This window comes from Pipistrellus hanaki (assembly GCF_964339955.1).
Source record: "Pipistrellus hanaki genome assembly, chromosome: X".
NCBI classification, from domain to species: domain Eukaryota; kingdom Metazoa; phylum Chordata; class Mammalia; order Chiroptera; family Vespertilionidae; genus Pipistrellus; species Pipistrellus hanaki.
Window position 1 is genome coordinate 78,005,316 of NC_140524.1, and position 19,805 is coordinate 78,025,120.

The 19,805-nt window shown below is 38.9% G+C and overlaps 1 protein-coding gene across 3 annotated transcripts in view; it reads right to left on the minus strand.

Annotated features, from left to right (window-relative positions):
• Positions 1-19,805, minus strand: part of RPS6KA6 (ribosomal protein S6 kinase A6) — a 165,297-nt gene that overhangs the window by 69,123 nt on the left and 76,369 nt on the right. For all 3 annotated transcript variants that reach the window (XM_084869561.1, XM_084869563.1, XM_084869562.1), the window contains exon 9: positions 775-917. In XM_084869561.1, the coding sequence (XP_084725687.1) occupies positions 775-917 (143 nt within the window). The remainder of the gene's footprint in view (positions 1-774; positions 918-19,805) is intronic.

Genomic DNA, 19,805 nt, shown 5'->3' on the forward strand with positions numbered 1-19,805 from the left:
TATCCTAAGAATATCAAAACACCAAGCAGAAAGAATATATGCACCCCTATGATCATTGCAGCATTGTTTACAATAGCCAAAATCTGGAAACAGCCCAAGTGCCATCACTTGGGTGGATAATAAAGCTGTGGTACATTTACAGAATGAAGTGCTACAAAGCTCTAAAAAAGAAGGAACTCCTACTCTTTCCAATAGCATGGAGGAAACTGGAGAGTGTTATGCTAAACAAAATAAAAAGTCAGAGAAAGACAAATATAATCTGGAATTGAAAAAAATAAACTGACAAACAAATGGAACCAGAATCATAGGTACATGGAACAGACTGGCTGGTGCCCAAGAAGAAGGGGCGGGGGGTGTGACTGGATAAAGAAGGTGAAGGGATTAGCTAAAGAATATATATGCACACTCCATGGACCCAGATAATAGGGTGATGAAGGCCAAGGGAGGGGAGGCACAGACAGGTGGAGGTGGGCAAAGTGAGGAAGTATAGAGGACCTGCAATTATATGAACATTAGTTAAATAAATATTACTAAATTGAAAAAAAAAGAAATCAGAACACCAAAATCCTAATTCATATTGTACAACAGCTAGCCAAACACAACCTTTTAAATGATAATCATGAATTATTAGAACCCTATTCTCACCTGACACCTCATAAATTTATATTAAAATTCTATATTTCCATTTGTATTAAAAATTGATAGATACGTAATTAAAATTCTAAGCAGTATTAATTTTATATTAGCAAAAAATATTTAAATAGCACTACTTACCATAAGTACACCATATGACCACCAATCAGCACTCTGGGAATGACCTCTCCTATTTACTACTTCAGGAGCCATATACTCCACCGTACCACAAAATGAGTAGGCCTTCTTTTCTTGATCTACTGATTCTTTGCTGAGTCCAAAATCTATAATAACATTGTTACACAAAAAATATATCTGAAGATCTTCAGAAAATAGAAAATACCAAAAGAAACATAATTATGTATTTAAACTTTAAAATTATTCATGGATGAAGTGTAATTACTCTTAAGCTATGATACAAATAATGGAAAATAGGATGTATTTACTAATAAGAGCATTTAAAGATTTCTTAGTTACATATCATCTCAAAATATATTTTCATGGCTATACTTGAATATCATTCAACAATTTTGAACTCTTACTCTTTCCAATATCATGGAAAGCTGTCATAGTTTTTAAAATGTAAGACAAAAAGAGATAATAACAAAATTTAAAATATAAAAAAGTTTATTTTGCTTTGGCTTTGGTGTTTTCTATTTTTGTTTAAGGACTTCAAAGAGCTAAAGGTATCAATACATAAAAATTTATTCTTATTTCTATGTATTAGCAATGAAAAAATAAAAGTTGAAATTTTAAAAGTACCATTTATAATACACCAACACACACACACACACACACACACACACACACACACACACACTTGAAATCCACAGGTCTAAATATAAAAAGTATATGCAAGATCTGTACAATGAAAACTTGAAACACTGATGAAAGAAATCAAAGTAGATCTAAGTATATGGAGAGATATGCTATGTGTATTGTATGGTTTGGAAGAATCAATTCTGTTAAAGATGTCAATTCCCCCAAACTGATCTAAAGATTCAATTAAACTTTAATAAAATTCCAAGCAAGATTTATTTTCTAGAAATCATCAAGTTGAATTTAAAATTTATATTAAAAGACAAAGACAATAGAATAGCCAAACAATTTTGAAAAAGAATAATAAAATCAAAGGACTTACATGAACTAACTTCCATACTTATTATAAACCTACAGTAATCAAGACAGTATGGTATTGAAGAAAAGCTAGACATATAGATACAAATAAATGAATAGGACAGTGTCCAAGAATAGACTGACACATACAGTCAGTTCTGCTAGCATGCTGGTTTTAAAAATGCAAATTTTATCTAATGGAATTGATACATAGGGAAGCAATTTGAGGATAACACAAATTTGAATCTCAAATTTCATGTGCAATTTTGTTTGCAAGAAGGACTAGATAAAACACTAAAAATTGTATCTTGCTGATCCAAGTCAAATTGAAATACATACATACACACACCTCAAACATCTACCAACTATTTCAGCTCATCATGTGTGTATGAGTCATTCTGTTGACTTGTAGTGCTACACTTTACTCTCAAATCCAGATAATCTACCCTCCACTACTTTACAAGCTACAAACTTTCTTATGTTAACTCTTCAAGCAAATTTAAAGATTTTCCAAGTTAAGGTAGCATGTTTATTGTTGTATTTATATAATCTTAATGATTTAGAACATGTAAAACAAAGCTATCATTTTTATTCATTTCCTATATTTCTTGAACGTGTCACTGGTTATTTAGATTACTGCTAAACCTCTCACCCCATTTTTGCCATAAGCTGTATTCTTTTTATTATGCAATAATGCATAGTGCAATAATTTTTAAGATCATAGGTGTTTCATTATAATGGAACTGGCTATATATTGTAAATTGACTTCTGACAAAGACTTAACAGCAATTCCATGAAAAAATGTCAGTCTTTTCAACTAATGGTGCCAGAACAATAGGATAGTGATATAAAAATACATCCTCAAACCATACATAAACATTAACTCAAAATGAATCACAGAACTAACTGTGAAATGTAAAACTTAAAGTTGTAAAATTTCCAAAAGTAATATAAGATAAAATATTTGTGATCTTGGATTCGGAAAGAATTTCTTAGATACAACATTAAAAGTACAATTTATAAAAGAGAAATGTTGAAAACAGAACTTTACGAAAATAAAAAAAAAGCCTGCTTTTCAAAAGTTACCATTCACTAAATGTAAAAGAATCTATACATTGGGAGAAAACCTTTGCAATCACATATATGATAAATGACTTGTACCTCAGAGTATATTAAAACACTCAAAAATTCAATAATAAGAAAACAATTTTTCAAATGGAAGAAAGATCTGAACAGACATGTCTATAAAGAAATAAATACATGAGAAGATGATAATATCATTGGTTATTAGGGAAATGCAAGTTAAAACCACAATGAGATACTACTACATGCCTATTAGTAGAGCCAAAATAAAAAATGCTGGCAGTAACAATAATAGATGGATACAAAGCAACTGGAGCTCTCATACATTGCTAGTCGGTATGCAAAATGGTATAGGCACATTGGAAAAACATTTTGGAGGTTTCTCCTTAAGGGAAACTTAAACTTACCACATGATGAAGCAATCCCACCTCTTTGGTATTTACTCAAATTAATCACTGAGATTTCCTTAGTACATATTCATTAAATTGTTTTGTTCTGGATGTGCTTTTATTTTTAATATATTTTTATTGATTTTCCACAGAGAGGAAGGAAGAGGGATAGAGAGCTAGAAACTTTGATGAGAGAGAAACATCAACCAGCTGCCTCCTGCACACCCCCTACTGGGGATGCACCCGCAACCATTGTACATGCCCTTGACTGGAATCGAACCCAAGACCTTTCAGTCCGCAGGCTGACGCTCTATCCACTGAGCCAAACCGGTTTCAGCTGTTCTGGGTGTGCTTTTAAAATTTAAAGTCTCAGTAAGCAGTCTTATGGTCACACAAATATACTGATCCATGGCCCCCACCACCAAAAAAAACCCCTTTATTTAACTGATTTCTATATTTTATTTTTATTTCAAATTAGTGACTTGGAAAAACCACGGATTAATATATATATATATATATATATATATATATATATATATATATATATATATATATATATATTTTAAATCTTGTAGCTGACCATTAATATTGTAAAAATAAATGTTCAGTTCATTGCTGAGCAAATTCTAGTGATAAGTATAATTTTTCTTAAACTGTATATTTTGAGACTACTGCAAATTTACTGCAGTTATATGAAATGCTACAGAGATCCTGTTTACCCTTCACCCAGTTTCCCCCAAGGTGACATCTTACAAAAACTATATTACAATATCACAACCACAATGGTGATGATGATGCTGACAAGATGCATAATAATTCCCATAAGGATCCAAAGAGTAAGTTTTACTCTGTATAAGTTATCTCTTTATTCTATAAATAAAGAAAGCTATAAGCCTAAATTGTTTTATAAAATATCAACATTAATATTTAATTTCCGAGGCCCTAGAAACTTATTTTCTAATCATGCTCAATATTTCCATTGAATTAAAATAAGCCAGTCAGTGAAAGATAAATACCACACGATCTCACTCATTTGTGGAATATGAAAAACATTATAAACTGATGAACAAAAATAGATACAGAGGCAAAAAAAAGCATTGAACAGACTATCAAACTACAGTGGGAAGGCAGGGGAGGGAGGGTAAGATATCAACCAAAGCACTTGTATGCATGCATACAAGCACAACCAATGGACGCAAAACACTGGGTGAGGGCATGTGCTGGCGGAGGGGGGGGGGTAGGAGAGGCCTGGGAGAAGTCAATGGGGGAAAAATAAGACATATGTACTACTATTTATATTACTTTAAACAATAAAACATATTTTAAAAAGGTAAAACAAGAAAAGAAACATAACTATTTTTGATAACTGAATATACTATGATTTTCAGTGTATTTTAAAAAATATTTTCAATGTTCTACTATGTTATTTCTCTACATTTTGTGACTTCTTAAACTCTACACAACCAATTTCAAAAGTAAATGTAATAAAAGTTCATCTTAAAGTTCAATTCAGCTGAATATGACAACCCTGTAGAGAAGAACATTGACATTGTTGGACATTCCAGAGAGAAGAAAGGGAAGGGAATTTTCTTATCTTTTTTTACATTTCAGAGATTTATGCCATTTCACAGAGGGCTTTTGTGGTACTATGTCTTAATTTTTTTTATCCAGTATCCCCACTACTCTATATAAAAGCTGTATAATATGACTTCACTGGTTTATAAAAATGTTTATTCATAATATGCCATTACAAATTATAAGTTGAATAAACATTTTTATAAACCAGTGAAGTCATATTATACAGCTTTTATATAGAGTAGTGGGGATACTGGATAAAAAAAATTAAGACATAAAGAGATTATAAATAATATACTACCAAATATTCAGATATGTTGGGGTATCCACTCTCATTCCACTCCAATACTTCTGCTATACAAGCATAATCATAGTATGAGGTACATCAAGGTCAAAGCACAACCATATCACGGAACTTTTCTACAGTCCACTGTCATTCAGAACAACCTGTTAAACATTAGATTAATTCTTGTATCTGGAGTAATTTTAAAGTGTACTTGTAAAAATTAAGGTATTGCCCTCTACTAAGATTATTCTGGGGAAACCCAGAAAGCTGATGAAGGCCCTTCTTAGATGAGACACTCCTAAATCACTATAGCCCACTGCTATAAATGATAAATAGTTATTAATCTGGTATTTTTTAGTATAGTATCCAAAATAGAAAGAAATATAAAGAGAAAGAAGGAAAGAGGGCATGTAGGAGGGAATAGGCATAGAAGGTAAGAAAGAAGAAAGGAACGAAAGAAAAAAAGACAAGAAAGGAAGTCATAATGGAAAATTGAAGAATAAAAATTATTCATAAAATTTTTGCTGTGAATGGTCACACTTTAACCAATATTACTGGAATGTTGAGAGGTTAAATCTGTAAGTTTATTACTCATTACACAACTCTGAATTAGGTTATAATCATAAAACATCATAAATTATCTAATGTGTTTTACTGCTGACATTTTAAATATACTCAATTAATTTTTTTGTATGCATGCATATAAGTCTAATGAATGGACACAGACCACAGGGGGTGAGGACATGAGTGGGTGAGATGTGGGGATAATGGGGGGATAAGGACACATATGTAAAACCTTAATCAATAAAGAAATTAAAAAATAAAATAGATTTAAATATATATATATATATATATATATATATATATATATATATATATATATATGAATTTTCAAAGATGGCTGCAGAATAGGTAGAAGGTACACTCACCTCCTTCCAGCACCAAATAAGATTTACAGTTCAATTACAGAGGCATCAACCCAAATAACAAAAATGAAGGTCAGCTGAACAGTAATATTATATCCAGGGACTAATAGAAGAAGCTACGTAGAGACTGGTAAGAAGGGCAAATATATGGAGAGGACTGGCCCCTGCATTCATGTGTGGTGGCTGAGAAGCTGAAGAGAAAGCTGAAAAAGTCCCCCATGAGGAACATGGGCTCCCAATTCCATGATGGGACCCCCAACCCAGAGCACCAAGGCCTGTTGAAAAAAAGCCTACATAGTATCTAGCAGTAAATTAGTGGGGACTCTGTCTGCAGGGAAGAAGAGGTCTCCTAGAATGCTAACACACAGGAGCTGGTTCTGTGACACTCAACTGGGGCTCTGGTAAAGGAAAGGTGACTCAGGGCATATAGCCATATAAAGAGAAAAGATAAATGACAGAGCCCTAAAGAGAGATCTGAAGGGTCCGCTAATAAGGTCCCAGTCCTGAGTCAACATCCCACACCACTCTCAGGTACCATCTTCCCAGGGTTAGGCACTCTTATTCTTACACAGCCTGGGGGAGTGCACTAACAGTGCGCCACTTACTGGTGATACCACCCTACCAAGCTTGAGTCTGGGAGAAAGGCTTGTTGGCTGCAACCAACAGGGACATTTGGTGAGCCTTTCTTTGGAGCAGGGGTCTTCAAACTACGGCCCGCGGGCCACATGCGGCCCGCAGAGGAGTCTGATCCGGCCCGCCAGGTTTTTTGGGCAGTGAGCGCAGCCGAGGTGTTACAGTAGGAATTAGTAGTTCATATAGTCCGGCCCTCCAGCTCTCTGAGGGACCGTGATCTGGCCCCCACTTTAAAAAGTTTGAGGACCCCTGCGAAACAACAGGCAGACACTCAGACAGACACTGAACTGTGGGGCTTAGGAATGGTGGCCAGTCTTCCCCACCAACCTATAGGCTCAGCCAGCACCACTCCCAACAGAATACAGTTTTGTTCTATCTTCCCAAGTCCAGGTGGCTGCAACCTGTTGATCTCAATTCCACTGGGGAAGGAAAGGCCACCAAGAGTTCGGACATTTGGAGCACATATCCTTCAGCAGCTCCAGTCTGAGGCTCAAGTGGGTGAAGCTTGCCCTGCTCTAGCAGGCTTGACTGGCACCTCCCCAAATGGAAGAATATCTTGAACTGGTTCCCAAGTCCCGGTAGCTCCATCCTGCTGAGCTTAGTTCCATGGGGGGAAGTGAACTTCACCGAGAACTGGGACCTTTGAAAAATGTCTTACTCAGAACCCACTTCTGGGTCTCTAACAGCAGCTCCAGGGCAAAGGAGGAGCAAGAAGCTTGCCTGCCTCCCACCAGGTTAGCCAGCAACACCCCAAAAGACTGCCTTGATCTGATTTCATAGATCTCAATGGACCCACTCTACTGAGCTCAGCTCAGTGGGAGGAAGGGAATGCTGCTAAGAGATGGGACTTCTGGAGTGGGTCTACCTCAAAGGCTCCAACCGGAGTTCAAGTGGGCAGGCTATGCAACTAAAGGGAGGCATGAAGCTTGACCCTACTCCTGCAAGATAACTCAGAGCCACCTCCAATAGAGGACATTTTCTACTTGTTTTCCCAAGTTCCAGTGGCCCTACCCTGCTCAGCTTGCTTCTGTCGTGGGGATAGCTGGCTGCTCCCAACCTGAGATTTTATCAGAGATTGAGTGGTATGGCTCTGAAGAAAGGACCACATTCTCTTCAGTGAGGGCCTGACCATGCTGTCCCCAAGTAGAGGACACTACTAACACTGTATTCCATTCCCAGTCACTCAACCCTACAGAGCTTGCACCCTGTGAAATGGACAGTGGGGCATGGTCAGCTTGGGCTCATTATACAGTGTTTCTTCAAAAGGCTATAGATTAACTCCAGGCAACCTCAGGAGGTGATGGAGTAGCCTGCAGATGAATGCCAACCTCAGAAAACATTGAATTATTTATTTATCTTTCCCCAACTCACAGCTGCATGAAACCAACCCATGTAAACAGCTTGTCCCCTCTCACACTAAACCAGATGGAGTAGATGCTACCATAATCAGTGAATAGCATGTTAGCTCAAGGCAGTTTATGCACAAATGTCTGACACGACCTGTATTTGAACCTATGACCTACATAGGCCAAGAACTAACACAAAAAGTGGTGGGCTTCAAACAACATCAGAGCTTGAACCAATAACCCATACCAACAGCAGAAACAAAGGGGGACTACAGCTAGCATCAGACCCTGCATGAAACAACTCTGTTTTTTTTTTCAGGGGCAACCCCGGAACAGAAACTCATACACAGTTAATGAGGCCTATACTTATCAGCAGGTAGCCTGAGGGTTAACTCCAACCAAGAACAGGCCAACATTATTAAAGAGTCAACTACAGGGAGAAACCAAGATGGCGGTATAGGTAAATACCTAAACTGCTGCCTCGCACAACAATTTCAAAACTACAACTAAAAAACAAAATGTCTATCACCCAGAACCACGGGAAAACTGGCTGAGTGGAAGTTCTATAACAGGAAGGAAAGAGAAAAGAGCATTGAGATGTGCACAAGCGCTGAAAAGCTGAGGTGCTGAGGCGCACAAACCGGGCTGGCGGCAGGCATTGCTTTTTTCAACCCAAAGGGAGACAAGCTCCTGATTACTCTGAAATCCAGTTTCTGGGGAGATACTGGGGGACCCAAACTCCTATGGGGAGAAGCTGGACTGTCTGCCATCGGGTTGGGAAGTGAGGGTGGCTTGCTTGCAGAGCTGCACTCAGGAATCATTGTCTACTGCGCTGAGGCGCGAGATGTGGGGATGCAGAAACTTGGAGATGCGGAAACTCAGAGACACAGAGATGGCTGACTGGCAACCATCACTGGCAGCCCTAACCTAGTGACTCCCTGAGACCCCACCCTGCACAATCTAAAAACTCAAGCAAGCTCCGTTGCAGCAGCTTTTGCATATGAATGGCCTCCCCTTTATCAGCTTAACCAAATAAAATACAGCTTGGGTCAGACAGCTCCAAAGCCTCCAAACCCCAAGCAAAGAGGAGAAAACTGTAGTTATTGTTGTAGCTCCTGCTGCGTGGCCTCAGACAGTAGCTGATCTATACCCCATTGGAGATCCAGAAAGCCAGTGTACCTAGTGGTCAGTGTAAGATGACACCAGATTTCAACTCCTCACATCCATAAGTGACACAATCAAGAGGCAGAAACATCAAAGCCCCACTGAAGCAAGTCCTGCCCCATAAGCATGTTTCCAGTGCAGCAGTTCTTCCACTATAGACACAGCAGGTCCTCACACACAATTGACCTAGAGGTCAATTTCTCCCAGTGTACCAACAGCAATGAAGGCTTAATTACACCAAGACTTTGCACTCAGCCCACAAACGGGGGCACCAAGAGCCTACATCTCAGGTGATTGGGGAGGCTTAGCTACTGGCCCCTATAAGTCACCTACCACACAAAGCCACTCCATTAACACAGGGAAGCAGCCAAAATGCAGAGACAAAGAAACATGTCATGAATGAAAGAAATAGAGGAAAGCAAACTACTGGACAGAGAGTTCAAAAACCACATAAGGTTACTCAAGAATCTTCTAAAAATTACCAAGAAACTTGATGAGACCTATGAGGAACTTAGTGAGACCTTCAAGGACCTTAATGAGAATGCCAAAAGAAATGGAAAAGGACCAGTCAGAAATTAAGCATATACTGCCTGAAATAAAGAATATGCAGAAATTCAACTGTAGATAAAAACAAACAAACAAACAAAAAAAACAAACAAGAATCAAACCAAAGATCTGAAATATGAGGATTCAAAAAACACCCAACCACAAAAACAGAAAGAAAAAAAGAATCTAAAAATATGAAGATAGTGTAAGGGGTGTCTGGGACAACTTTAAGTGTACTAACATCCAAATTATTGGTGTGCCAGAAGAAGAGAGAGGGCAAAATTTTGAAAACCTCTTAGAAGAAATAATGACAGAAAACTTTCCCTACCTGGTGAAAGAAATAGACTTGTAAGGAGGGCACAGAACCCCAAACAAGAGGAATCCAAAGAGGGCCACACCAAGACACATCATAATTATAATGCTAAGGGCAAAAGACAAAGAAGATCTTGAAATCAGCAAGAAAAAAAACAGTTAGTTACCTACAAGTGAGTACCCATATGACTGTCAGCTAATTTCTCAACAAGAACTATGCAGGTCAGACGAGAGTGGCAAGAAATATTCAAAGTGATAAAAAACAAGAACCTACAACTAAGATTACTCTACCCAGAAAAGCTATCATTTAGAATTGAAGGTCAGATAAAGAGTTTCACAAACAAACAAAAAAAAAAAGCTAAAGGAGTTCATCACCACCAAACCAGGATTATATGAAATGCTGAAGGGTATTCTTTAAGAAGAGGAGGAAGAAGAAAAAGGTAAAGATAAAAATTATGAACAACAAAATGACAACAAATACATACCTACCAACAAGTGAATCTAAAAATCTAGTGAATAGCTGAAACTGGTTTGGCTCAGTGGTAGAGCGTCGGTCTGAGGACTGAGGGGTCCAGGGTTCAATTCCGGTCAGGGGCATGTACATTGGTTGCGGGCACATCCCCGGTGGGGGGTGTGCAAGAGGCAGCTGGTCAATGTTTCTCTCTCATAGACATTTCTAGCTCTCTATCCCTCTCTCCTCCTCTCTGTAAAAAATCAATAAAATATAAAATAAATAAATAAATAAAAATCTAGTGAATAAAAAATTTGATGAACAGAATGGACTGATGAATATAATAGGATCAGGGACATAAAAAGGGAGTGGAATGACAATTCTCAGGGGGAAAGAGGTATGAGGGGTGCTGGAAGAGATTGGACAAAAATCTTACACCTATGGATGAAGATAGTGGCAGGGGTAAGGGCATGGGGTGGGTGGGGAATCAGGTGGAGGGGAGCTATGGGGAAAATTAAGAGGAACACCTGTAATAATCTGAACAATAAAGATTTATTATAGTTTAAAGAGTCAACTACAACCAGATAGGCTACATAAGGCACCCAACCTCAGGTGATCTAGAAGATGGCACTATTGAGACTCACAAGGCACCTACATCAGAGACCCCTCATAACAAGTTTTGGAGTTACAGTAGATCTACCTAATACACAGAGTTAAACACAAAAATGGAAATACAAATTTGACCCAAATGCCAAGATACCATATGCAAGAATCAATGTTCTCAGTGAGAACTTAAAGAGGTAGTAAGTATTGAAAAGGAAATAGAAAACATTTTTAAAAAGTTGGAAATGAAGAGTAAAACATCTGAAATGAAGAATATACTAGAGGAATACACAATGGACTAGCTAAAGTAGAGGATCAGATTGAATCAGCAATTTAGAGGACAATATAGCTGTAAGAACATAAGAAGAGCAACAATAAAAAAAAAAAAGAATTAAAAAAAATTAGGAAAGTCTAAGGGACCTTTGGGACAACAAGCACATCATAGGGGTGCCAGAAGAAGAAGAGAGTGAGCACAAGATTGTTAACCTATTTGAAGAAATAATGGCTGAAAACTTCCCTAATTTGATGAAGGAAAAAGACACACAAGTTTAGGAAAGCACAGAGAGTCCCTATAAAGATTAAACCAAAGAGGCCTACACCAAGACAGATCATAATTAAAATGGTATAGGTTAACGATAGACAAGCTTAAAAGCAGCAAGGAGGGGGATAGTTCGTTACCTACAGGGAGCTCCCATAAGGTTGTCAGCTGATTTATCAACAGACACACTTCAGATCAGAAGGGATTAGCATAACATATTCAAAGTGATAAAAACCAAAGACCTATTCCCAAGACTACTTTACCCAGCAAGGCTAACATATAAATTGAAAGAGAAATAAAGAGCTTCCCACAGAAAAGGAGTTCATTACCACCAAACCAATATTGCAAGGAATCTTAACGGTTTTTCTTAAGGAGAAGACAAAGACTAAGATAAAGACAAAGATGAAGACAAAGACGAAGAAGAGGACAAAAGAAATAGAGGAACATAAGTATAAAAAAATAAAATGGCAATAAACAAGTACCTGTTAATACTTTAAGAGTGAAGGGATTAAATGCTCCAAAAAAAAAAAAAGACATAGAGTAGCTAAACAGATAAGAAAACATGACCAAAATATATACTGTCTAAAAGAGACCCACCTCAAAACAAAAGATACACAGAGTGAAAGTGAAGGGTTGAAAAAAAAAATACTCCATGTAAATGGAAACCAAACCCAAAACCAAAAACCAGGATAGGATTAGCTATATCAGACAAAACAGACTTTAAAACAAAGGCCACAATGAGACATAAAGGTGACTATAGGGAGGGAAAATGGCAACTCAATTGGCAAACATGTCCTTCCCCTTCTCCCAAAGACAGAAGGAATTTACCCAGAATTGGTGAAGTAGACACAGGTGGTGAGACAATTCACAGCCGGAAGAGCAGAGGAAGCCTAGAGAATAGTACAATCAGGGATCTGGACTGGAGAGAGTCATGGCCAAAGGGCCAAGAGAGTCAGAGGGAAGCTGCAATGCACCAAGTCCATGTCCTGTGGTTATAGGCATAACATAGGACTGTGGACCCTTCCAGGTAGGAGTTAGTACTTGGGTGGTAAATTTCTTTATCCAAACAGAATCACCAGGGTGGAAGGGATTAATTGGATCAGAGGTTGGTACAGGCAGAGCATCTTGGGCATACTTCTGGACTGTTCTTTGGGTGGACTGTAAAGCCTATAAGGACTTGAACAAAGACTGGTTATGGATTTCAGCTTTTATTATTATTTTTTTCTAAATCTAGGGACTATTTCCTGGAGTAACTTCTTAGCTATTATGGTCATTGTTTCTGTCTTAGTCAAGTAGGCCAGGGTCTGGAAGAGTCACTAGAATCTGTATAGGCCCCATTGGTTTTTAGGGCAGCCTCCTGGGCCGCTTTGTCTGTGGCTTGGTTCCCTCTTGCTTCTGGGGGGGAGTCCACTTTCTGGTGTTCCTTACAGTGGACAAATGACACTACTTTGGGTAGCCAGATGGCTTCTAGTAGAGCCAAAATCTCTTCTTTATTTTTAATGTTTTTCCCGGCTGAAGTAAAAAATCCCCGTTCCTTGTAAATAGCATTGTATATATAAGCTGTTGCAAACGCATACCTGCTATCAGTATAAATTGTTAGTGATTTGTCTTTTGCCCACCAGAGAGCCTGAATAAGGGCAATTAATTTGGCCTTTTGGCTGACATCCCACGGATGAGTGCCTGAGACCAGATGGTTCAGTCTAAGCCCCTTATTTTATATACATAGAGGTGGAAAGACTTGGTTACATCTAGTAGTGCCAGTTGGCCCATCATCCTTGCTCTGCTCATGTCTGTCTTACTGCCTAATATATTACCTCAAGGATCCTGGCTCTGAATTCTTTCAGGGAAAATGGACATCGGTGGGCTCCTCTGGCTATTTCCATGCTGAAGAGGGGCAAAGTTTTCTTTCAGAATCAAGAGATCTCTGCTGTCTATCAGAGGGATGATGAGGCCTGGGCACAGAAGGAGGTGGGCTTGTGAGCTGGCAGACAAACTGTAACAAATAGTCCAGTAGAAGGGAAAGGAAACATTTTAGTCTAATAACTTTTATTGAAATATAATTTTTTCTCCTTAAAATTATCCATCTGTTTATTAAAAGAACCAAATCAAGACTAATTTATCTATTGTATTTAATTTGGTCTGATTGTTTGCATAAACACAGTAAGAATGATAACTGATTACCTTAGCTGAAATTTCATGATTGAATCTTAATGTGCCCCATAAGGCTGGGAAGCCAAGCCATCCAGCTGCCATCAGGCCTTCCTGCAGTATCTTCTAAGTTAGGTGAATTCCTCACCTGCAGTGGCTCTACCTGGGCCCATGCCCTAGGCTTTAAGGCCCATTTCAGTAGTCTTCCTACTCCTTGAGGTTTAAAGTGTGTGGGGGATCCCAAGGGACACAGAGGTACCCTTATTGCTCCCCTTCTACTCAGTGATGGTAGGGTATGGGCCTGATGCAACAGCAACATTTATTTTCAGAGCTACCTTGCAGGATACTAGGCCTTTTCCACTCTTATTGGCTTCCAGTCTTCAGTGGTCAGACAGAACCCTTTAAAACATGATATTCCAGTCAGAATTTTCAGTCAATAAAACCACTATTGGAAACTGGTCTTATTGAATTTATGCAAAGATATGCAGTGCCATGATACATTTGTTAAGTATTGCCAAATTTTGGATGAATTATATAAGGAGAAAAATATACTGTCCTGCTTTAAGATCTTCTGATTTTCCTTGCCCATTTAGGCACCTGTCCCTGCCCTTTAGGCAGCTAGATGCCCTTCACTTCTTTTCGGATCCAACCCTATATACCTCTCTTCCAGGACAGCTAACATAGGGCCATAACAATGACACTTAGTGTGGGAAACTGGACATTTGTCAGTTACTCCCAAAGACTACTAAAGTTTGTAGACCTACATAGGTCTGTAGTAATTCTCTGCAAGAGAATCAAAGGTTAATATGACATATTGGCATAATGAAGTACAATATTGGCACTGTGGCCACTTTAGGCAGCTAAATTTTCTGTAACCAAACATGAGACATGGTAGAGCTATATAAACATTTCAGGGAGGTGACTAAAGTCCATTTTTTACCTTTCTACACAAAGCAAAATTGTCCTTGTTTCTCTGGAGCCATGTTCACAAGAAGAAGGCATCAGCCAAGTTCATCATGTAGGGCATTGCTCTAATGCCACGTAGGGTGATCTATGCTCTTGGCTACAACTGGCACCTGGGAGTATAGCAGGGGAGTTACCTTGCACAGTTTTCTGTAAGCCACTGTCAGGGCTCGTGTGTGGTGGTCAGTTCTTCTCTCTCTAGCTGTAAACAGTCTGTCTCAGTTCCCTAAAATGTATTATGGCACAGGAGAAAGCTGCACACAAGCAGCTTAACCCCTATACAACCGGGCTTGCAACTCTTCCCAGTAAACTTGAAAGTCCTGAAGGCTCTGGTCTATAGAGAGTGCCTTTCCTTTACCCTATCCTGCCTTGCTATCCCCTTGGCTCTAAGCAATAAGTTAAACATAGCCTGGGCTGCAGGAAGAGGCAAATTTGTACAATGCAAAATGCTCCTGCAGTGGTGGCTTGGGCTTCAGGCCCTACTATGCCACCTGTCCTTCCTGGCAGTGACCTTGGCCTCTCCTGTGGTCCCTTGTAGGAATATGGCATCTAGGCACCCCCCGAAGCAGGTGTTCTGCCCACCCCTTGGTCTAAGGCACATGTGTCAAACACAAGGCCCGCGGGCCAAATCCAGCCCGCCAGGCCTTGCAATGTGGCCCGCACCGCGCTGTCATCACTGCACTCCGCTGTCAGTTTATGACATTGTCAGTTTATGACTGTTCAGTAAACCATTCGGCCCGCGATTTAGGCTGGATTTTAGATTTTGGCCCCTGCTCTGATTGAGTTCGACACCCCTAAGGGGTTAACTTTCTCTACTTCCCCAGGAGAGTTTAAAGTCCTGAGTCCTGTAGCTCAAAGGAGTGTTTTCTCTCCCAACTCCTTTCAGTACCGGAAGCTGCTGCTGAAGTCTTAACACTTTCAGTACATTTGCAACCAGGAAACTTTTACTAACTCTATTGATGGCTGCTTTCACAGATTCCAGGGCCTGTTGTTTGTCATTTTTATTTTTAACCAGTAAGTCAAATGTTTAAGTTTTTATTGTGTGTTGTAAAACACATAATTCATTGGGCAACAGCTCGGGTGTCAGGTCACAGCCTGGCACCCCCCACTTTCTCACTGCTGCAGCTTCTTCCAGCAGCTGAAGGCAATTCAGGCATCTAGCCCCCTCTGCCTTCTTTCACCTGGCTCTCAGTGGCTGAATCTTTGGTCTGCCTAGCAACCAGCTTTAAATCACTAGGGTGGCTGCAGACTTCAGTTCTGTCTCTCCTCTGTTTGGCTCCTAGGAGTTTAGTGTTTTGTTTTGTTTTTTTCCAAGTCACGTCTGCCCCTGCCCTGACTGTTTTTTTATTTTTTTATTTTCTTGCTACTAAAACCTTATTTTGTCCCTTCTTATTACATACATAACCTTTATAAACTTCACACTTTCAAATTATCCTTCAAACCTTCTTTCTATGTTCTTCAAAAGTGGATAACTATGCCTTAGATCTTCTATTAAGTATCTTTATTTTAATATTTTTTCTTTTTCCTTTAAAATGTATTAGTTCCTTATTCTTAGAAACCTTAATTATTCAATGATTATCAAAAAGTAAACAGTCAGCATTTATTAGATTAATATTCATGAATATACTTTAAGTATATTTTTGCTTTCAAGAAAAATGTACCTTAATAACCTTGAAATTTGGTCTTGACTATAGAATTAATTCTTTCTAGTAAGGCCAATAAAATATTATATTTTAAAGTTTATTTGATGAACATTCCCACGCAGCCAAAGAAGCACCCACCCAGTAACCCCACCCTGCCGGGCTTGGAGTAGGAACCTTTTAATATGGCTGGACAATGAGATTTCCTCTATGTGTATTCGAAGGGTTAAAGGGAATAAAATGGGGCAGAGAAAGATTTATAGTGCTTGGCAGAATGCTTGTGGCCTTGAAGAAACCAGCCAGCAAAAATCAACAAAAACTTATCTCTCTCTTCTGTCCCCACCAACACCCCACCCCCAACCCACTTTCTGCATTAACAATTTACTCTGTCCTTAGTAGGGAAAATAAGGCAAGTGGTCTGAGATCCTGTATATCCAAGCTTTTACACTTAAGGACACATTCTTTTCTCTGTAACAGCTGCTCTTCCTTCTAGATTTTTCCTTCTTTATTCTAAGCCCTCAGAGGGTCTCAAGTCCTCCTCCTTCTTTACTATTTTCGATCTCTCCAACCATCCCCCTGTCTCCCAGCCCAAGGCTCCTCTATCTCAACCATCGGAGAGCCTACAACCCTACCCAATAAATCCCACCGCTACTACCCCATCTCACACCCACTTCAGAACAATTTTTGACTTTCTGCCTCCCCCACTTTGGCACCAGCTCCAAAGTGCCCCCTTTAGGAGATTTCTGGTGCCAAATCTGGCTTCATGCCGAGGGCCATGCAGAAACCCTCTACTGGCATCCCCCCTCCCCACTAGTTAGAGCAGGTGCTGTCCCTGACAGAGATCCACTGTAAATTTATCAGGAAGGGCAGGCAGGCCACAGGTCTCAGGACCACATGATTTTCTGCTTGCTAGAAGGGCTGAAAAAGGCAGCCCAGAAAGCAGTTAATTATGAGAAGTTAGCAATGATCACCCAGGAAAGTCATAAAAATCTGGGTCTTTCTCTTTTGCTTATACAAACCATAAGAAAATGTACTAACCTTATCCCCATAAGCCTTAGTTCCACCTCAGCTGGCCATGCAGGACCATGATGTCACAGGCAGAGGCGGGGGCCTGTAACTCTCTCTGCCCTAAGGAGTTTAGTTAGTGCTACCTCTCTTTTTGCCCTTAGAAACCTCTATCAGCCAGAGGAGATAAGAAAAATATAAATAACAAGTTCTTTGTTCCTTGAAATTTTTATAGCTTTTTACTACTTCGTTGCAAATAGTTCATTGGAAAGACTTTTCTCTTGCTTTTTCTTACAAGCATTCTTGGGACCTAGTCAGCCTTTGTTTAACCTTCTCTGAGAAACTTATACCTTTAAACTAACCCCAGAATTCCAAAATTTTATCCTAATACAGCAAAAGCACAAATCAGAGAAGAGCAAACCAAAGCCCCTACTAAACAACCATAGACAGAAGATTTATTAGCTAAGCAGGCCAATTCCATCACTGACAGAGAGCAAAAAACTCCTGAGAAAAAAGAAATCCTAGCAGCTGCATGAGAATTTTTGCAGTCCGTCAGAGCACTCAGCCTTAAATAAATCAAACGTTTTAGCCAGAAGAGTCAACAGAAGTACAGAATAACACAAAGTGGCTTTCACTTTTATGCAGGCTCTCATACTTACATTAATAGACCAGTTAATGAACAGATAATTATTCCTAGACAGATAGACAAACATCTGCACTCACACTTTTTCAGCAGACAAGCATTCTTGGGAGTTAACCAGATAACCAAAACACTGCCCACCTCCCGCAATGGATATGGGGGCACTCCTGGCACCCACACCCCAAGGCAATGTTCTCCACCAATGTCTCAGTGAGAACCTACCATAGAAATTAAGACTTCGTCCAGTCCTTTTCTCAGTAGCAAGATGACTAGTCCCAAGCAAACAAACAGAAAAGTGAACTCAAAATCAAATTTGAATTCCCTTATCTCCGGAGGCTTTTTCTGATGACTCCAAAAGAATGCAGAATCATGTCAGTTGTCCTCTGCCCAGCTGTCAAGACCACCGAGAAGCATCTCTGGGGCCCTGGAACTTCATCAGGTGTTACCTCCCCCTAGAGATCCTCAGGGCCTGGCAATCAGACAGGGGAGGCCATCTGTCCCAGGTGTCTGAGACCAGGTGCCAATAGGCACCTGTCTCTTACCTCGCTGGGGTCTCCAAATGTTGTATTGTCAATCAGTGAGCTAGATATGAGATGCCTTAATGAGCCAATTAATTAGGGGTCATTTTTATTGCATGTGGGTTCAGAGCAGAATATCTCTGTCAAATTCTGAACAAACACAGGAAGGAGTTTTCCCTTTTTATAGCCTTTTAGGTCTTTATGTAAGTTATTTTTGTAGACAGCTTGTAACCTTGAGTATGTATCAGATAATATCTAAAAGACACCTGTCATATCTATACAGACAACTTGTCACCTTGAGTACATGTCATATTTATATAGACATCTATAACCTTGGATACATAATGAACAAACACTTGGCATGATAATATGGGAATTATTATCAGTATCAGCCCCTGTAGATGGCTAGCTTATAAGGTTAGACAGTTAAGTTTATCTTTTCTATTATTTAAGTTAAAAAACAAAGTTATTTTTTACAAAATAAGAGACTATCTAAAAAAACAGAGTTGACTTATGGAACAAGGGACTAGTAAGAAATAGAAGAGAACTTCAAAACAGCAGTTTTTTCAAAGGAGGGATTATTACTATATTTTATCATATATTTGCTCTCTACAAGAGACCTATCTCATAACAAAATACTCAAATAGACTGATAGTCAAGGGATGGAAAACATGTTTCTGGCAAATGGAAATTAAAAACAAAAAGCTTGTGTAGCAATACTTACTGTGACAAAATAGACTTCAAAGTGAAGGTGGTAACAGGAGATAAGTAGGGCCACTTCATAATAATAAAGGAAACAATTCAACAAGAGAATATAACTCTGGTAAACATATATGCACTCAATGTAGAAGCACCCAACTACATAAAAAAAAACACAAAACACTCTGGAAGTTATCAAAGGAGAGATCAAAAGGAATACAATCATACCACTGGACTTTAATACAATCACACAACTGGACTTTAATACCCCATTGAAAGTATAGGATAAATCCTCTAAATAAAAAATTCAGCAAAGAAACTGAAATCCCAAATGGCTCAATAGATCAGATTGAACTAATTGACATCATCAGAACATTTCACCCTAAAGCTATATTCTTCTCAAGTGCACAAAGGAAATGTTCAAAGATAGCCCACATATCGGGACAAACAAAACCTCCTCAAATTCAACAAAACAGAAATCCTATCAAGTATCTGCTTAAATCGAAATGGCATAAATTAGAAATCAACTACAATGAAAAAAATCAAGAGGCTAAATAGGATGTTATTAACCAATGATAGGGTTACCGAAGA